At 39.8% G+C, this 20008-nt stretch overlaps 2 protein-coding genes and 1 long non-coding RNA gene across 5 annotated transcripts; 1 reads left to right on the forward strand and 2 right to left on the reverse strand.

Annotated features, from left to right (window-relative positions):
- The first annotated feature begins 86 nt into the window (after nucleotides 1-86).
- Nucleotides 87-4549, forward strand: LOC120558641. Its single transcript, XR_005639159.1, has 3 exons — nucleotides 87-198; nucleotides 3022-3239; nucleotides 4414-4549. It is a non-coding gene; the product is annotated as an uncharacterized LOC120558641 (long non-coding RNA).
- Nucleotides 2290-13569, reverse strand: LOC120558638 (rho GTPase-activating protein 4-like). Its single transcript, XM_039799722.1, has 22 exons — nucleotides 13431-13569; nucleotides 11817-11906; nucleotides 11389-11560; nucleotides 11092-11254; nucleotides 10797-10859; nucleotides 10583-10711; nucleotides 10365-10493; nucleotides 9894-10115; nucleotides 9580-9681; nucleotides 7262-7435; nucleotides 7014-7098; nucleotides 6786-6807; nucleotides 6539-6638; nucleotides 6354-6414; nucleotides 5899-5976; nucleotides 5644-5772; nucleotides 5444-5549; nucleotides 4397-4624; nucleotides 4260-4315; nucleotides 3938-4169; nucleotides 3798-3846; nucleotides 2290-3217 (listed from the first exon to the last, which is right to left on the reverse strand). The coding sequence occupies exons 1-22, from the start codon at nucleotides 13567-13569 to the stop codon at nucleotides 3041-3043; spliced, it is 2706 nt and encodes a 901-aa protein (XP_039655656.1). The 3' UTR covers nucleotides 2290-3040.
- Nucleotides 13570-15406: 1837 nt separating this feature from the next.
- Nucleotides 15407-18844, reverse strand: naa10 (N-alpha-acetyltransferase 10, NatA catalytic subuni). Of its 3 annotated transcripts, none has more exons than XM_039799726.1 (8): nucleotides 18627-18843; nucleotides 18366-18464; nucleotides 18163-18221; nucleotides 17972-18017; nucleotides 17759-17874; nucleotides 17581-17625; nucleotides 16566-16650; nucleotides 15407-15952 (listed from the first exon to the last, which is right to left on the reverse strand). In XM_039799726.1, exons 1-8 carry the CDS (start codon nucleotides 18645-18647, stop codon nucleotides 15770-15772), a joined length of 654 nt encoding a protein of 217 aa, XP_039655660.1. In that variant the 5' UTR covers nucleotides 18648-18843; the 3' UTR covers nucleotides 15407-15769. The 3 variants fall into 3 exon arrangements, with proteins under 3 accessions (XP_039655660.1, XP_039655659.1, XP_039655661.1); XM_039799725.1 differs by having other exon boundaries at nucleotides 15407-15961; XM_039799727.1 differs by having other exon boundaries at nucleotides 15812-15975; nucleotides 18627-18844.
- Nucleotides 18845-20008: the final 1164 nt, after the last annotated feature.

The raw sequence follows: 20008 nt of genomic DNA on the forward strand, positions 1-20008 counted from the left end.
GAGGAGAGTAAAGACAGAAAGCTCCTAAAGGTTAGTTCCATATAAATGCACGGATAAGTCGTTGTTTTGTCGTTATTGAAAAACAATATTGACCTTGTAGTTGAAAAAAGAGCCTCATATGGAGTCCGTTCATTCGCATTCGGATATCGACTCGTTTTCACTGCCGAGGTGGTAGTGGCCGGAAAGTTAACAGCTGCGGTGAGTTGCTCAAAAACTCTCTTTTTAGTAAATCTGTGTACACAAACAATGTTGTCAATGCTTTCGTTCATGTGTAGAGCCCCTGGTGATACTTCGAGCATAGTTTCATGCTGTGTCGAGCCTTCTTAGTATTTCGAAAATAGCTATTTTGAGACTAGCATGAGAGTGCCCCTACCACTCCCATTCAAAAGGCCATTTTACCCAAAAACGAGAATACGTGAATCTTAGAAGTAGCGAGTCGCTCCTAAATATGCTTTTAAACTAAAGTTTGACTCGCGTACATTCACAAAAATACCCTAGGATGCATTTTGGTGAGAGTTACGCTTTAACTTGTACCACACCTGATTTACCTAAATATATTTTCTTTTGATATATTATGTAAATTATGTGTGGCACATTGTTTTGGTCTGATATTTAACCAGTGGTGGTATAACCAAGAAGACTAACTGTACTTAAGAGCCATTTTTAGGTAGAGCGGTTTAAAATGCTTATTATTATTATTATTATTATTTTTGTATCGTACATATAGGCCTATACATACACCATAAAATGCGTATTATTATTATTATGCCTAATAGGCATAGGCCTAGGCTATAGGCTACACCACCACACAAACAAAACGAGACCAAGAAAAAAAAGGAGGGGGGGGGGGGATTTAATGGCAGTGGGATCATGTTTTATCTGGGTATAAAAACCAGGGAATGACAGTATCACCTGATGTAGTAGCAGCACAACCTGCTGGTGGCAAAAATCACTGTTTTTGGAGGTGCAGACAAAAGCAGCATTCTCTGTTTCCTTGTAATGCTTCCTTTTGATTTGCTTAAAATGCTTATTATGATTTTACGCGTCAGTAATAATACATCTACATAATAATATAGCCTACTGTACTTTTCACTCTTTCTCTAACAGTGAATGTTGGTACTGGCAGTCAAAATGTTTTTGAACTATAGTGCACAGTACAAGTCCTGCATTCAAATGTTTACTTCAAGTGAACAGAGAGGCATTATATCAGCACAATACTTACATTTACTTAATGTCTGTTCAAGGTGAAGCCTTCAATTCTAATATAATGCTGGATAGTTTAATGAATAATAATGCATCATATTTTAATTGTGATATTTTGTGAGTAACATATAACCAGTTAAATTTTTCTGTCAGGTAAATGTAGTAGTACAATGTTTTTCTCTGGAGTAGAAGTACAAAGTAAGTCAGTAATATATAGTTGAGTTGCATAATTAGTGCTTTGGTGTCCTGTAAGTTATTTTGGGATACAGGAGGACAAGCAATCGGCCCATTCCAAACAGGTACGTTGTGAACGGGCACTGCACTAGTTATTTAAAAGGCGAATTGGTGATATATGATACTACTAACATGCTACAAGAAAATTCCACACAAATGTGACTTTAACAAAGGCATTAATCTAGTTAAAATTATACCTAGAATATATCCAACCAGTTTGTATCCCTCAAGCAGTACAAAAGCATTTGGGTTTATTTAATTCTCTCTAATCATTTAGCTATCACAAATATTTGTACAATTTATTAATTTATTCTGGAAGGTTTCCCTATATGTAAATGTGGAGTGATTGGCTGAATCACTTTTTCTGTTCAAAATGGAAAATATGTCCATAAAAAAAACAAAGCTGTCAAAACTGTCAACCAAGACGATCAACCTCTTTCACAGGGGACATTATACTGTATGTCATCATAGCAGCAGAAGCACATATGCTTTCAATAATATAACTAATAATGGCTGCATTTGACTTGGATGCTTCAGTTCCAAGTAAGGCCCTGTTATTGTGCATTTGGAGTCATTTTGAAGGGTTACTGATACACTTAAATTAAGGAGAATTCTGGGCAATTTTTACAGTAATCTTGATAACTATAAATATGTGAGACCTGTCAATATAAAAAAATAAATAAAAATGAGCTGTCATTAATTAGATGTCATAGATACACCTGTGTTTTACCTGCTATGTAAGTGAAATTGTCTGTTGGTCATTTTTTTTTTTTTTTTTTTTTTAAATCGGTTACCATAATAAAGCATTTCTAAAAAGCCCCAAGCTCATTTCATTATTCATAAAAACAGAACTCATAATCAAGAAAAATTTTTATTAGTAAATTATTCTATTTTAACTTTTAAAACCTTATAATAACCAATACCTATTAAAGTTATACATCTCACATTTCCCAGTACTCATATTTACGACCAAAACAAACAAAGCAGTCAGAATAGAAAAAAAATATATACTTATTCGGCTTTCCAGATATACAGACAAAATTATAAAGTGTGAAACAAGTTACAAATAATTAAATGTATACAAATTCCTTACAGCTACAGTATTCAGTTTTATCAACTATGGGACTACCTCATTTTGGTAAACATTTGATGAACAATATGTGTAGTTTTATATACGTACATACATGTGCATTTGTTGACTAAAACCACTGAGCAAATTTGGCTTGAAAAGGAAACGGTTGAATATCAACACCTACACAGATGTAGATATAGAGGCATAAGTTGCATAAACACATTTAGCTGCACACAAACACATCTGTGCATTTCAAGTAATCCACAGTTTCCAAATTGTACTGCAGGTCTGCAGTCACAGCAGGGTTCTGCTGTACAAAACATGAATAAAAAAGGAGTGGGGAGCCACCCGATGGAAAGAAGCCCAAACCAATCACATTGACCTCAGAGAAGTGATTATGGGTCAGTGATCGCAGTTTTCTAGAAATAGGATGTGTTGAAAGCTAGTGTCAGATGGCATTACCCTGCACCTCCATTTTATTATGTATCCCTCTCTTTTCATGTCATCTACAGATGCCTAAACTTATGCCTCTCAGTCCAGTGGAGCTGCTGCTCTAAAGAGCCCTGCTCCTCTCCCCCTGCGTCCATCCCGCTTCCCTTTCTTTTGGGGAGCTTGGGCAGAGGGAGAGGAGGCGGTGGAGGAGGGATCCTGCAGTGCTTGCCGCGAGAGAAGTTCCATGAAGACAGAGTCCATCTGGCGACAGACCTCCTGTGAGATGAAATAAACAATGGTGAGTAGAGAGGAAAAAGACAAAACTCTGTTCTTTGCTTTCCCTTCTGAGTACATGAGTCTCTACAGTAATTAGGTTTCACATAAAAGCCATAACGTACTATTGTCATTCAATTATAAGTAATTTGATGCTGCTTTGGAAAGACATTTATAAAAAAGGGTTTGTAAATTATAAGTAATCACTAAATCTAAAAATAATTTACCAATGCTTTAATAAACTCTTTGATTCGCTAGGTTGTGAAAAAATAAAATAAAAAAATCTTTGGCTGGTGTTCTTTAGTATAAAACTTGATTTGTCTGTTAGGAACTTGTAAAATTACAACATTTACAACTGCAGACTTAATTGTTGACAGATTGTTGTAAAAACCCTTGAAGACTTAATAACACTTCTAGTTGCAGATGACTTACTAAGACAAATCATCTTTATTAATATAAAGCAGTGGTAAATTATTTATGAACTCTTATTAAAAGCTGTTACTCATAACTTACAAACCCTTAATAAAAAGGGTGCCTTGTCACATAGTGAGTTCAGTCATTTAAATTGAGAAACAAGACAGACCTTGTCTACTTTAACGACAATATCCTCACAAGATGAGCGTTCCTGCAATCTGTATGCAGAAAAAGAAATTGGAAAACATTAAATATTAATTTCTCACTCAAACATAACAAGTCAGTTCAGCAGCATCCAGCGATACTCACTCTCTGCGCACACAGCCAGGAGAGTGGCCCCGCCGTGGCTTGCACTGTGGCCCCATGGGAATCTGGAGCATTAACTTTCCACTTGAAGCGATGCTGCCCCCAACTTGTCCAGCCATCAACCTACTTTGGTCAATTGAACCGCTGCTGTTGGCTCTAGGACGTTCTGCTTTTATGTGTGTTGGTGCTGCAGACAATCGGGTGCTGTTGTCAGCTGAGGGTCCTGTTTCCATCTCTGCAGAATACCACATTGTGAATTGAATAAAATAATGTTTCAAAGACACCGCCACAGCTTTAGAGATAGAGATAAGCACATAAAACATACCATCTTTGCTGTGGGTGTACTCTGCTTCCACATCTCCTTCTTCAATGATAGGCTCACTGCGAAGAAGAAATGCCCTCAGACAAACATTCCACCGTACATAGTATCCATGATATGGGTATGAACGTCTTTTCTCTTACCTGTCATCCTGTTCCAGTGTCATGCATTTCTCATACACCGGCCCTTGTACTTCACTCTGGCTGGGGAAGATGCTTTCGTGCTGGAGGATGATGCTGTTCACCAGGGCGTTGATCTGAGGCTGCAGGGTGACAACATCATCATCGTGAGCCCCTCTTACCAGGCTGGGGCCAAAACACACAGCCAGGTTGTAAGGCTGCATCATGTTCTCATCACTGTACTGAGACACACTAGAGGCAGGGAGCAGAAACACAAAATTATCCAATGAAGGAGAAAGAGGGTAGAATTCTTTTTTTTAAGATTATTTTTTGGGCATTTTAGGTCTTTAACCCTTGTGTTGTCCTTCGGGTCCCAGTGACCCGAAGGACAACACAAGGGTTATGTACTTCCATTTACTTTGTTGAGAATTTCTCTCTAAACAAGGGTTAATACAGCACCTTAGTTCTTGTTTGTACAGCATTTTGGTCAGCTTAAACTGTGTTTAAATGTGTTCTAGAAATAAACTTTACTTACTTACTTTAAAAGAAACCGGTTTTAGAGAGCAATTCTCAACAAAGTAAACGGAAGTACATAATCCTTGTGTTGTCCTTCGGGTCACTGGGACCTGAAGGACAACACAAGGGTTAATTGACAGGACACCTGAAGACATGAAAGGGGGGGAAAGGGCATGCAGCAAAGGGCTGCTGTAGGCCGGAGTCGAACATGGGCCCGCTGCATGAGTGTGAGTCCCGACTTCCCTGCCGCCGACCGAACATGTCAGGTCGGCCAAAATGAACGCCGACAGCCCCCCAGACGGACGACGGCACGGGACACACTGAACAGATTTGAGTCACTGACCTCGCCAGACTGTCCCACGGCCGATAATCGGGTTAATGTGTCCCGGGCCTTACATTTATCCAATACACGTTACAAACATAATATCAGAACATACCTCAATCCATCTCCTACATAAACTTTCCCTTAAAATGTTTTGATAACACATTGATTGAAACAATTTTCTATCAGTCTTCATTTAGTTTGGTTTGCTTTTGTTTTGTTGCAATACTCACTGGTGAAGGAATGCAAAAAGGTATCTCATGACGATGATGGCGGGCTCAGGGTAGGAAGATATGACAATTTTGAACTGAGCTGCTCTCTCTGCCTCGTTCTTTATTTCTGACAAAAAAGGTGATGAAAGAAAGCTAAGCTCCTTCCGTATGCAGTCAGCCACACTCATTTGATATTTCAAAAGATGCACCCATACACTCACGGGCATACTCCAAGAGTTGGCTGGTGCTGTCGATGGGGAAGAGAGGTTTCTCCAGACATCTGAAGTAGAGCTTCAGCACTCCAGCAACAGAGTCCAGGTCATAGCTCCGCTCAGCCAAGGGGTCCTCTCCTGCAGGAGAAGCCCACAGCCCCACATTATTATTGCTCCACAGTCAGAGGAGCTACTTCATTTTATAAAAAAAAAAAAAAAAAAAAAAGACATATGGGTCATGCTAAAACAAACACACAGGCCTACCTCGCTCAAATGCATCCCTCAGGTTGTTGACCTCCATCTGAGAGCCCGGCACTCTAAATATCCCTTCATGGTGGAGACCTGATGGACAGCCAGATGATCACAATTCATCAGTGCTCGAAAGTAGCTTGGTGATCCATGCCAAAAATGTATTTAAAGTCATTACGTGTAAATGTTTATGCCATTAAAGCATCTTTAAAATTAAGTTTTTGTTTGTAACATACAATCATATCACAACAATCATGGTAAAAAAGTACAGTCTGTGTGGTGGTTTCAGCCCATTCATGTCAGTGTTGCCCAGTCAGAACTGTGGCGGGAGGGGATGACATTGCTATCTACTATTCTGTGGCTTTCTGATATGATCACTGTGGGCTCTAAAGCTGTGAATTTTACAATTCTACACAGCGGTTCCTGTCTGTCTGTAATTTGCAGACAGTACTTCAGTCTTGAATACTCACCATTGAGGTTGATAAAGCAAATGCAACTTTCCACAACAATTGGAATCTGTTGTCCTGATGCCTGAATGAAGAAGAAGAAAAAACTTCAAGTCTAATTCATCACTGATAACCAATGTGCTTGAAAAGGAAAAACCATTTGAATGAATCAATAAATGGTGAGATAGTGTAATCATGATGGTAGCAACCTGTATGAAAGACAGCATGTCTCCACTGAAAAGTTTGTGGTTGTGCATCAAATTGGCACTTGAGTAATTCTTCCTGACACGCATCGACTTTCCATTGTGTCTGCAGAGACAGATAACATAATGTGAGACACAGTAAACTTTATTTTGTTACAATTGTATAATAAGTGTCTAAAGTATACAGCATTGTTCACAATTAAACCAAGAACACAATCACTCTTAAGTGCTCTTAAAACATGTATAACTGTACCCAGGATGTCCATTTGATGCTTCTGTTAGGAGGGGAAAAGGCACAAGAAAAAAAAAAAAAAAAAGTAAGAAGAAATGAGGAATACATCAGAATAAATTAATATGCAATACTTAGCATTCAGGTTAAAAAAGGAACAGCAATTTAGTGAAAAAGAACTATACTCCAACTGACACTTGAGTCAGCAGTTTGTCTTTTGCCATTGTTCTGTGTGAAATGCAGAAGTGATACCTTTTTCTACAGCCACTTTCAGCTGGTCATGTTTGGCTTGCAGTTTAGATACCAGGGAGCTGGCTACAAGGTGCTCTTTTACTCTCTGTAAAACAAATCCAATGTAATTAAAAGTCATTATCATCCTCTCCCCATCATTCAATGTGGTTCTCATGCATCAACACGTCTGCATATCCACCAGCTGCATATCATTAAAACCTCCCTAAACACTGTGCTATTCTGGTTTATTACTTCAAAAACATACTCACAGTGAAATAGAGGTTTTCTATTTCCTGCATGTTGGCCCTGCGACGGGCCACACTGGGCTTCACTGTCAGGTTCTCAGTGCTGCCCTCCTGAGACAAACCACTGCTGGGCTCCAGATCATCATCACCGACACTCTCCAGCAGGGAAGACTGGGCCGCCGACATACTCTTTCTAGCCTGTGTAACAGCAGCAAGAGAGATAACAACTGAATATTATGCTTTGGCAATACTGCACTCTGTACTGCAAAATATGAGGGCTGAGGGGAACTGACTGTGATTGCAATTATGTTGCATTCAAGTGCCTGCCAGGCTAAAATGTCATAATACATACAAAAGGATCAAATATGATGGGCATGGTCAATCTTGACATGGACCAGCGTATGTCAGGCTTTATGTTAGCACTGTACATCCAATGAGCCAGACTAGAGGCTTAGTGACCGACTCAGACTTGAAATATTGGGCACATTCCTGCCATTTGCTGACCTGAAAGCACACTGGCCATATTTTGATTCATTTCTATAGAACCTTTTAAATACACAAATTAAGTTGGATAGTTTTGGTTGTACTTTCCTCATATGTTTAACAGCTTGACTTCACAGCTTTACTTTTCACACTTTCCATCTACTTCAATAAAATAAGGTTAATAAAGCAAGGACAAAATAAAAAATGTACAGCCGGGGAAGAACTCTGCCCTGGGGGCTGTTTCACAAGAGCAGAATTTATAAATCCAGGATAACCGATAAAGTGAGGCTTGACCTAGTCTAATCTGTGCATCCTGGCTAGCTGCGTTTCACGAAGGCCAAGGCAGGCTGAGGAGGAGCGACTAGGTCGAGCCAGGCTGAAGGAATTTGGATAGATGCACGTTCACGGCTTTCTTTAACAGACCGCGAGGTCGATCACAGATTTACTGATGCTAAAATGGCGAATATGCATTGTACATACTTTACACAGAGTCAGCAGCAGCTTCTTATGGAAGCATAACGTGAAACACATTTGTATAAAAAGAAAGAAAGAAAAGAAACACGGACGCTGTAATGAAACAGCAACAGAAAGCGTGGCAGACGATCGCAAACCGACTGAATGCTAACTAGCCTAAACATCCATTAACTGAAAACTGCTCTGAATTGAAACAGTCATACCATTCAAGGATTAGGCTACTAATCATTTGCAGAAATTAACAGTTGTACTCTTTGCCTTAAAAGTAAGCAGAAGATAATGTTACTCAGGAAATTTACCATGAAGATCAATTTTCTATAACGCTAGAATATGATGCGTACATTTGTTGTAAGTTTATTTGATTAGTACAATGCACATTAATCAACATTTCTGTAAATGCGCCAGTGTTAGCCAGTCGGCTAATGTCTCTTTCACTCGGTTTCGCCCTCTCTCTCATGGGCTAAAATATAAATGACCTAAGTCATATTAACTTCCACTGCTCGCTTTTAATGCAAAGTGTACAACTGTTCATTTTTGCAAATGACAAGTGACTCATTGAATGCTTTCAGTTAAGAGCAGTAGTTCATAAATATATATATATATATTTTTAGATACATCACTCATACAGTCGGTCCACTATTATCTGCCACGCATTTTTTTCTTCTCTTTTTTTTTTATAAAAACAGAGGCCGAGTTTCCTTCTTTACATATTATATGCTTTGCTCCCTCGTATATATGGACGTAGAAAAGAAAGACACTGAAGAAATTGGACTTTAAAATCTAGAAACTATAAAGATAATTAAGTGATAAATTCCATGCACACTGTAAACATGAATGTAACAGAGTAGTACAGCATTGTATGTATTGCCCTTAGTAACAGACTTCATTTAAAAAACACATTTGAAATGTTATCAGCCTTTTCTAATTATCTCAACAACTGCCATAATATATTCATCAAACTTCTAACAATATGAACAGCAGTCTTCATACAGCAATATAACAATAACAATGTCACATGAATAATTATTAAAAAAATAATGCTCACAACTTTAAACAAAGTTAACTGAACAGCAATATGCACATTGTATTTTAATGCAGGCTGATAACAATAAGGTAAAAGCACTGCAGAGTGAACAGAAAAGGCTCCAGGATTAATAAATCCTGGCTGTTAGTGTGGTCAGGAGCAGGCTAGCTGTACAGAATAAATCTCCATGGTAATTTAGGTGCCTCTGCTTTTGTGAAACCGAGTCAAGGCTAAATTGAGCCAGGATAACTGGGAAATCACGGCTTAATCCCTTATCTTGGTTTTGTGAAATAGACCTCTGGACTTGGGTGAGTTGATAACACTGGTGGATGTGTTGTGGTGGTTGTGTAATGTACTCTACCTCCTCTGTTTCCTGGGTGACTGCTTTCAGTCTGGTTTGTAGCTGTTTGAATCTGGTCTCCAGCTCGCATCTCATCTCACCCTCTGCACTGACCTCGGAAACCTGCGAGACACACACGCGAGTGTACAGAGTTGATGCCAAACAGCGGACACACACACACACACACACACACACACACACACACACACACACACACACACACACACACACACACACACACACACACACACACACACACACACACACACACACACACACACACACACACACACACACACACACACACACACACACACACACACACACACACACACCTGGTCTCCATCATGGGGCTGATAAGGGAAGCGAAGGGGCATACAGAAGGTGTTATAGTGGTCCTGCAGGAGGGTGTCTCTGTCCTGGCTCTGGTCTAGTCCCGACACGGTGCCTTGGAGCTGCTGCAGCCCCGTGCTTAGATTCTGCTGGGTCCGCCACCGACTGGTCAGGTAAGTTTGCAGCACCCGATCCAAAGAGAGGTGATACCCTACATCTGCACACTAAAGGACACAATCAAATTTCACTCAATATCAATATCACGTATATAATTTGGGTGCTTTGAGATGAAGATTACATCCTTAAACATATTTTAAATGATATCTGGTATAATATCACATCATGTTACACTGTTTTTAATGTTTGATGACTGGCCCAATAGGGCATGGTAGTAAACTCCATAAAAAAACAAAAAAAACAACAACAACAACAACAACAACAACAACAACAACAACTACTGATGATGCACTTACATCTATGAGAGTAGAGATGTCTTGGAGGTAGTACTTATTCATGGAGGCATTGGCTGCAGCCAAATTTAGGAGGTACTCGTTTCGGGCCTTGCTGCACTTCAGGTAGATCTCTTTGACCTTACCTTGTCTCTATGGCACATAAACAATTATCGATAAGTGGGGAAATAAAGACATATATAGACATGTATGCACATGAAACTACATAAAAGGGTATTTACTTTTTCTATCAACTTCTCAAGCTTCTTAGCATTACTCTGCTTCTGCTTTTCCTCTTGTTTCTCTGCCTCCTTTAGCTTGCCCTCTGCACACACATAGTCTGAGTGGTACTGGTAGTATGTCCGCCATGCCTGTACACAGACACAAACCCCAATGTATTCCTTTTGTTTGTTTAGGAAACGGAAAATGTTTTGGGTGGTTGGTTTTCTCACTTACAGTCTGTAGCTCTGTGGTAACCTTGAGTAGTCCATCTTGTAGCTGAGTGCAGATGTCTTTACTCTGGGTGCAATAACAAAATACCACAAAAGTGAAATGGCTCAACACAGATGGAACACGGTGAGTCACTGAATGTTTTTTTTTACGTCAAGTGTTCAAGAGAAATACAGGTGTCAGAGTTAGAAAGGAAAGTGGTAGCAAAGCAGTCAGGTATATTACCCTGTACAGACTTGTCCAAAATGCCTAATGAAAGACTGTGTTTGTGTTTGGTGGGTGCCAGTGCTCATATCAGTACCTTCTTGGCAAGGCGCTGTGTGTACTCCAGGCAGTGTGTGAGAGGCTGGATGAGGAAGGTGCTGCAGCACTCACTCAGTCCATTGTGGTCCCTACTTTCTTGGCGGGTCTGGGATAGCATAGCCAGCCAGACCTGGGCCACCGAATTACTACTGGGCTCCTTCCTGAGCATATGTGAAGATGGAAGGGAAGGGGTACACATGGGTAAACAATTTGTAAGATACAACCAGGAATTCTTTGCAACAGCATTCTCAAATGAAATGCTAGTTAATTCAGTTTGTTATGGGATTGCCATTACCTCTTGATCCTGGAAGTGAACCTTTCAGCAAGTTTTTCCAGGGAGCGTGCATACTCGCTTTCAATTTCACCCCGGCGCCGCAGGTAGTCCGTCAGATCCTGCAGCTGCTGGCTCTTCTGCTCAAGTTGCAAGTCTAACACCTTCAATTGGTCTACAAGCTGGCAACGGACCTCTGAAAGGGAAAGCAAGAAGGGGCAAGAAAGAATGAATAACAGACGAGGCAAAGAATAACAACACATACGAGATAATACGACTAATTCTGAAACCCTGTGGTTGAAAAACGGATTTTACTTCTTTTTTTCTGTACAGAAAGAGCACATTGTTGAAAATGGGGTGTGAGAGAGAGAGAGCGAGAGAGAGAGAGAGAGAGAGAGCCGAGAGCGAGAGCGAGAGATGTTAGAATGGTGCAGATGCATTTTATTTTTTACCTTTGATTTGTGTGTCGTAGTCCACCATACCAACCCTCTCCTTCCGGAGTTTTACATGGGAAGTCATTGTTGCTCCTACTGGGTGGAATTCTGGATAAAAGGAAGTGAATATTTGATTATCTCACGATGTATTATGAAATACCAGCTGCTCTGTTCCTTTTTTTTTTTTTTACTTCTCTTGCTGAATCATAGTGTACTTTATGTGCATGCAAGCTATTCTGATCTCTGCTGGACAAAGTCTGGTTAAAAAAAAAAAAAAAAAAAAAAAAAAAAAAGAAGAAGAATTCAGGACCTATGCAGGACCAAAGCATGCCTCTCTAAACTTTCACACTCAAAACACCCCCTTACCCCTCCCTACCACAGACCATGCTAACTTCCTCCTGCCACAGAAAGAGTGAAAAGAGCAAGTTCATCTTACTGTAACACATCTCTTCAAACTGGTCACCCGCTGCAATGCTCTACAAGAAAACAGTTGGCATGTGTGCTGCCTGCTGCACTGGTCACACTGCAGAATTGCATGAGGTGCAAAAATAGCTCTTGCAACATCTCAGCTGCCCTAAAAATAGGGTGAACCACAAGGCATACAGCTCTGTGGGGATGTTTGTTCTCGAGACTACAGGTGGTTTTACCAATGATACTCGAGTTATTGATGCAGTCATAGTATATCCTGTATATTCCAGATGCTTTCCGCCTACTATTTCTAGTTACCCTAACTGACTGATAATCTTTACATAAAGTATATTCCAGTTTAGGCTAAGAAATTGGGCACGTTTATCCGACTGAGACTAGGCATTAGACAGGATACACATCACAACTGACTGTTGTCGCTCATCTGAAAAACTTTGGTTTTTGTTGCCATTTTATCATGTATAAAGATAGAAACGAGTGCATGACATTTCAACACATGACAATCATCTGACAGGTCTTCTATGAATTGAGAATGAACAACTTAGTTGCTGTTGTCTGCAATATATCATTTGTTAGGACAACATTTAGCACACATCAGAAAGGGGAAGAAGACTAGGGTTTTTTCTTGCTGGATCATAACCCTTACACACATTCTCTTTTTACCCCTTAACTTCCCCTTTTTTCAAAAGCCAAAACATCACTCATCAGCATTATCTTCAGTTGAAATGTGCACTAGTGTCCACTCCTTTCCACCTGAGACATTTACCAAATGTCCTGCTGAAATCAATCTGAAAGTCGCAAACTCCTTGTGTAAAAACGAGTGTCTCATTTTTCCAGCCTATGTCACCCTTTTCCATTAGCCCTTTTCATTCTTTCTCTATGTGATCAGCAGTGAATCACCACCTCCTGTCGTCACAATCTGCTGCAATACTTTATGAAATATGGTCTTAAGCTCACCACAACTGGTTCTTCAGTTGCTATACTTGTAATTCTGGGTGTTTCACTTTGGGTTCTCACAAGTACCAACACATAGATGCTTCCTGAGCCACGAGGCGTTGATGTCCTGAGGGCTATATCTAGCGATCTTTCATAATAGCACTTACTTTATAGTACAGAAACGTGTTTATTAGACCTAAACCGACAACCTGTCTTGTTTTGGTGAGACAGGTCAGTAAGATGAATGAATATTTAAAAAAAAAGTCCTACCTGGTGGGAACAGTCCTGACTTGTTTCTTCTCCAGACTGAGGCAACTAAATAATGCCAGTTAATAGCACAGTAAGCTCTCAACTGTTTCACCTCCCCCTCACATTGGACACGGATGGATGTGGGTGGAGTGGAACTCATCTCTCTCTCTCTGACTCTCTCTCTCTCGACTCTCATCTTTTTTTCTCTCACACACACACACACACACACACACACACACACACACACACACACACACACACACACACACACACACACACACACACACACACACACACACACACACACACACACACACACACACACACACACACAGAGCTCTACTGCTCTCTCTTTCTCAACACTCATCTCACTCACACATTCAGTTTCAGGCATCAGTGTGCAAGTGTGATGAGGAGTAAAAACCTTTTTGAGTCTCTCTTTCATGCTGCCTCTTGAACTCGACAGCAGGTTTTCAGTCCAATCAAACACCAGCTGTCTTCACTGATTAGTCCCCCTGCACTGGTTATTCAGAGGCTACTAAGTGAAATCAGCTGCTACAGTGTTCAGTTGGAAAGGAAACCTCCTGAATATTCTCAGTATATTCTTAGCACAAGACTGGCAGCCACTATAATCCACAATTTGCTTACATACTATATGACCCCAGTTTTATGATGAGTAATGTATGGCTAGTAACCGTGGAAACACTTCATGTCGAGTAAAACAGCAAACAGCTAAAAGTGTATTTGTCTCAATAACTTTCACACATGCATGCACTGGTGGCAACATGGGCAAAACATGCTGCTTTTAAATCATAACTAATTTATCTGATCACTGTGGAAAACCTTTTTGAATAGCAGCAGTGTTGTTGTCTTCTCACCTCTTGCTAAAAAGTGTAAAACGGCATGAAGCTGTTAAAGTGAGCTATATGTAATTTGTCACAAACAGCCAAACTTTCTGAAAGGTCAGCGTGCATAGTTTGCAGTTATCTGTCACGTTGGCTCCTTCTCTCTCACTCCTGTTTCCTTCCTCTAACAGACAGCAGTATGATGATGTGTAATCACTTTTAAACAATGACTAAACTCACATAGGATGGCCAGTTTGATTGAAGAAAGTTTCGGTCTTACTTTATTTTACAGTATATTAATATGACGTACTTTGACATACTTTGTATCAAATTAGACCAAACTAGAAATAATGTGGCCTTAACTAGACAGTAAATTAACAGGTAAACCTTAATTAGACACCATACACCTAAACTATGCTGTAATTAGTTCATTATTAGGACGTAATAATCTTTACTTTGTATCAAATTAAAACAAAACTTGCAGAGAGAGAGGGAGAGAGAGGGGGAAGACATGCAGGAAATCACAGGTCGGATTCGAACCCTAGATCTCTGCATCAAGGAATAAACCTCTCAATATACGTGCGCCTACTCCACCCACTGAACCAACCTGGCCACAACAAGGGAGGGTTTTAGTTTAGAGATCAGACAATTATTGCATAAGTCTTTCAACTTGACTTAAGAGTAAAATGCTTTGACTGATCTTAAATCCCCTATATGTTGCATTATTATTATTATCATCATCATGATGGCATAGGTTTTTGTTTTTAAGATAAATGCAACAATCCTGCTGAAAACTACTGCTTTTAGCCCAAGGGTCAGAGCTGTTGGGAGGTAACAGTGTGCCACCGCCAGGAGTCGCCAAAGTTGGAAATAGTCAAATCCCACCCACACACACACCCACAAAGAGCTTTTTCACTAACAATGGGAACCTCTTCACTAGCTGTGTAGATGGTATTATTGGAAAAAAGTTTATAATTAAGTGTTGTTTTGACTAAATATATTTAGACATTTCATTGAACTTCTCATAAGTAGTAACTATAAAAAATATACATTATAAACCCACATTTATCGATTATGTCATGTACTACACTCAGAAGTAAACAACTGAGCTGCTTCTATGATCACTTACTGAAATAAGTGCGATACAAAAAGTATTACTTGAAAGATTTATTTGCAGTAATTCTGTTAAATAATTAAGAGACCAGATTGAGACAATTTGAAAAGTACAAGTTGTTTTAAATTCTCTAAATCTTACAGAACACTTTTGGTAATGACAACTGCAATCCAATTAAAACATTGAGACCAGTTATTCATTTTAGTTTAGTTGAGATTTACGTCATTATCCAAGACGTTTGGTTCATCACTGCAGTGAAAAGCAAGATTTAAGAAAAACAAAATGGTAATGTGGGAAAGGCTTTGACGCACAGAAAGTCACAGTGTGTAAAGCCAGAGATTTTGTCAAAAAGAGATAAAAGGAAGCAATGGATGAATTTAAAAATGTCTAGGACTGCAGTGTCATTGTGAATCAGAAGAAGAATCTTTAACGTCTGTGCTTTCCGTTGCCTCGCTGACTTCACTCAGCTCTTTGCTCTCTCCTCCGCTGTCTCTTTCGTTCTCCCTCTCCTGGTCACCGGACCCCGACGGGCTCTGGCCAGACGAAGCCTCCTGACCCGAGACACGCACTCCTGGCTTTCTCAGCTGTGGGACATATTAGACGAAAACAACATATTCACGGTTACAATCTGCTCTTCTGAGTTCAGTGGCGTTACACGTCCCCTGAGGTGACTGGAGTGAGAATCGTGTCAGTGTAGCGCTAGTCTATATCGACTATATATATATATTAGGGGATTGGTCCAGTGCCGCCGGAAGTCGCTCATCTTTGGCCTGATGTCCCTTACCTTCCGCTGTCTTTGTGATTGCATTCTGAATTCTGGTGGATTTATGAGGACTATGGTGAACTGCTCCTCAGATCTCTGGGGGTAAATCGAGACAGCTAGCTAGACTATCTGACGAATCTGAGTTTTCTGTTGCACGACTAAAACAACTTTTGAACGAGCACACGTTCCACCAAAACAAGTTCCTTCCCGAGGCTATTTTGCAGAGGCACCGCTATTGCGTCCGGCGCCTAGACGATTGCGATTGGTTTTAAGAAATACCAATAAACCAGAGCACGTTTATCTCCCATCCCGGGATGCTGTGTGCACTAGCCAGACCTTCCTCCGCAGTGCTGTGGAGGAAGGTCTGGCAATGCGAGACTAGTGTAGTGCCAGTATGTGTTGCCATAGTGGATAAATTTAGAAAATCAAGTCACCTCATCAGCCATGTGGGCCAGGTCTCTCTTCATGGCGTAGGCATCCTCTCCATCTGCATAGTATTTAGGCTCTACCTCACTAATCCTGTGGAGGAACAACAATATATTACGTTAGTCAGAAAAAAATTAAACCGAGGGCCATAGCTGCATTAAGGACGTAGAGGTCATATTCATTGCATTTTTATAAAGGGTAACAACCTGGGAGGATTTTACAGTCTACAGGTTAAGTATTTTATAAATTGTAATTTCTGTTTTTAAGACAGAATGTATTCAAAGTTTTAGGCCAAATACATAAATAGCTGAAGATGGTCTACAACGGCAACATCGTTTCTAAATGATCTCAAAGATATAAATAAGGGGGGAAAGCACAGTGTACTGCAGAGTTTGAGCTGCTGACAAGCGAAAAATAAACACATAACACATTTAAAAAAAAAAAAAAAAAAAATGATGGAGAGCTAAGCAAACACCTTGCTCATATCCGTGTCAATAAAAGATTTTAGATCAAATATGCTCAAGGGCTAAGTGTGCATTCACTACCAAAAGCACTACACACCAACTATACCACCAATAGCCCCGAACCACTTGCGGACAGTTTACAGTTCAATGGGCTCATCCCAATTAGAGCATTTAAACATTTAGTGAGGGGTTAAGAGGCTAGAGCTTGTAATTGCTTCCCTGGCTAGATACTGATACGATGTGCCTTGTCTTATTTGTTTTTAATGTTTGCATGTATGTTGTTGGAAACTATGTATTGCTGTTATCTTGGCCAGGGAAAGAGATTTTGTAATGTCAATGGGACTTACCTGGTAAATAAAGGTTTAACAATAACAATATGACATTACCAATATATCTGCAATTACCTGATAGACAGATTTATTGGTCGAGCTCTACTCATGACCTCAGTGTTTCTGAAAAAAAAACGGTCTATGGCCACGCTAACTGTGAACCAATACTACATGAGTACATACATTACAATTAAAACACAGAAGTGATCTTGGCACAGAAATACACTTACTGGAATTTGAGTGTGTTTGAGTACAGGTGTAGGGCTGCTCGGTTGCTGCAGTGGGGAGAAAAGATTGGTAAGTCCCTTGACAACCAGAGCACTAACACACAGTCGAAGCCTGAGCGCATTTTGGAAACAGGGAACCACACAACAATGTATATAGTCCACAGCGAACCGTTCACAGTACCTCTTGCGAACATGAAGCGAGACATATTTAGCATTGAAGTTTTCTATCATGGCCCGGCTGGCCTGGTCCATCAGCTTCTGAGCCAGGCCAAGACGCCTGTGGGAACGCTTCACAGCCTGCAAGACACAGATAAGCCAGACAAATATCTCAGTACTAGAAGACGTGATATAAATAATGGAGGAGATGTATGAGGTGTCTCTCGTTCAGACTCACCAGAGATGTGATGTGTCCATGGGGTACATCATCTGGGTCCTCCTCCCTATGAAAAGGTCACAAACAAACTTTGGAACACATTATATACATATACACACACATCTCCTCTGTGCAACTAGTGTCATATATATATATATATATATATATATATATATATATATATATATATATATATATAGTCAGATACTCACATCTTTGCCAGCACATATCCTACAATTTTGCCATTTTCGTCCTCTGCAATGTATGAGAGCTAAAACGATAAAAAAAAAAAAAAAGAAACAGACGATGAGTGCCAGACATACAGATATAACGTTACACTGTAAACGTTAATGGTGTAGCTAGATGCTAGGAGCAGTGGTGTTAGCAGAAACAGGATAAGTGCACAGTGAATCACCTGAGGCCAGGACAATCCGTGATAGAAATAGTATTTCATCTGGTAGTTTTCTGGAAGGCACAGCAGGTTACAGTGCTGCATATTCATAAGGTCCTCCGGCTGAAAGAAAGAAACCGAATAAGGTGCATGACACAATGATAACCCCTTATTTGGCGATTTCGACAGCTAGCTAACTATGCTAGTTTAGCTAGCTAACTATGCTAGTTTAGCTAGCAGTTAGTAGAAACAGCATGGCTGTCGAGAGGATTTCAGCACACTTACCCTTGCGTTTCGTATGTTCATTTTGTTAGTTTGCTTGTTATCTGGACTGTGGAGACAGAAATAAAATATAATACACGTATCAATCAATTCATAATAATTACACTACAAGGTTTTAAAGAGCTTGTCTCGCTAACTAGCTAGCTAAGTCGAGTTGCTAGCAAGGAAGAAACAGGAGGAAGGACCATGCCACAATAACGCCAGACATTTCCGGTCAGAGTGTGCGCTGGGACTTCACAGTAAAAGTTGTTACACTTGCGTGAGTCACGAAAACACAAGTGACTTTTATATTTGTTACTGCTGTGGGTCTACATAACCCCAGGGGCCCCCGAAACCCCAGATCCATTGTTTGCCAATTAGTTCGACAACTTTGCACCACGAAAGTACAATATAAATGAAATGGGTTATTACCTGCCTAACATGAAGCTACTATATCTGAATCTGGTTGTAGTCTGTACTTGATGATTGGAACTTGAGGGATCAGTCTACACACAATGCAAAGAGGGCGGGAGTTGGGACAAAAAAAAAGCACATTTTTGCCCTGGAGCCGGTATCAAGTCAACACATCGCTACATTGATATAACAGGTATGTTATATGGTATAGGTTATGATTTAGGAAAATAGTTGTATTTAAGTCTTTGGTGTAAGTCCAAGTTAAGTCTTAAGTCAGTCGAGACAAGAAGTCCCAAGTCTTGTCACAAGTCTATGACAATTCACAAGTTTTCATATTCTTTTAAGTCTTTCAGGGCTCTAAATGCTGATCATTAAAATTACATTTGATCAATACTCATTCTTCCTATTATTTTCCTTCCAATCACTTTGCAGTATTTCAAACTTGATAGTGTTTTTATATGGATCCAGCTTAATCAGACCCAAATAATTGAATATTCAAGGTGGCCATGCAAGGTCTGTCTGTCCCTGTCCTATTTTTTTTTCTATTGTTCTGAGATTTCAGGTCAAAATTCTAAAAGGCCAAGTCTCAAAACTTTGGTTAGAGCACTGTAAAATCTCTGTGATGAAGTCAAGGGGCCATATTATGTTTTTGCCCAGGGGGCCACCTAGTGAGTTAATCTGGCCATGGTTGGTTGGCACTACAAACTACAAATACTGTCCTGGAGTGCTGACAAAGGTTTTCCCCTGAGCAAGGCAAATATGATATCACATATCTAAATTTTATTTTAACAATTTACATCTACATATGTAGTAATAATAATAATGAATAAGAAGAATAATAATACACTTTATGATAGACTAGACTTCACTTTCCAAAATAAAGCTACACAAAATTGATTCAGGATATGTTTCCAGCAGTGAACCTTATTTCTGTTAATTTCCCTTATTACAGAAAGAAATCCTATATTGGAAGAAAATTCTGTCTCAACCAT

Source organism: Perca fluviatilis, chromosome 5, assembly GCF_010015445.1.
Source record: "Perca fluviatilis chromosome 5, GENO_Pfluv_1.0, whole genome shotgun sequence".
In the NCBI taxonomy this organism is placed as follows: domain Eukaryota; kingdom Metazoa; phylum Chordata; class Actinopteri; order Perciformes; family Percidae; genus Perca; species Perca fluviatilis.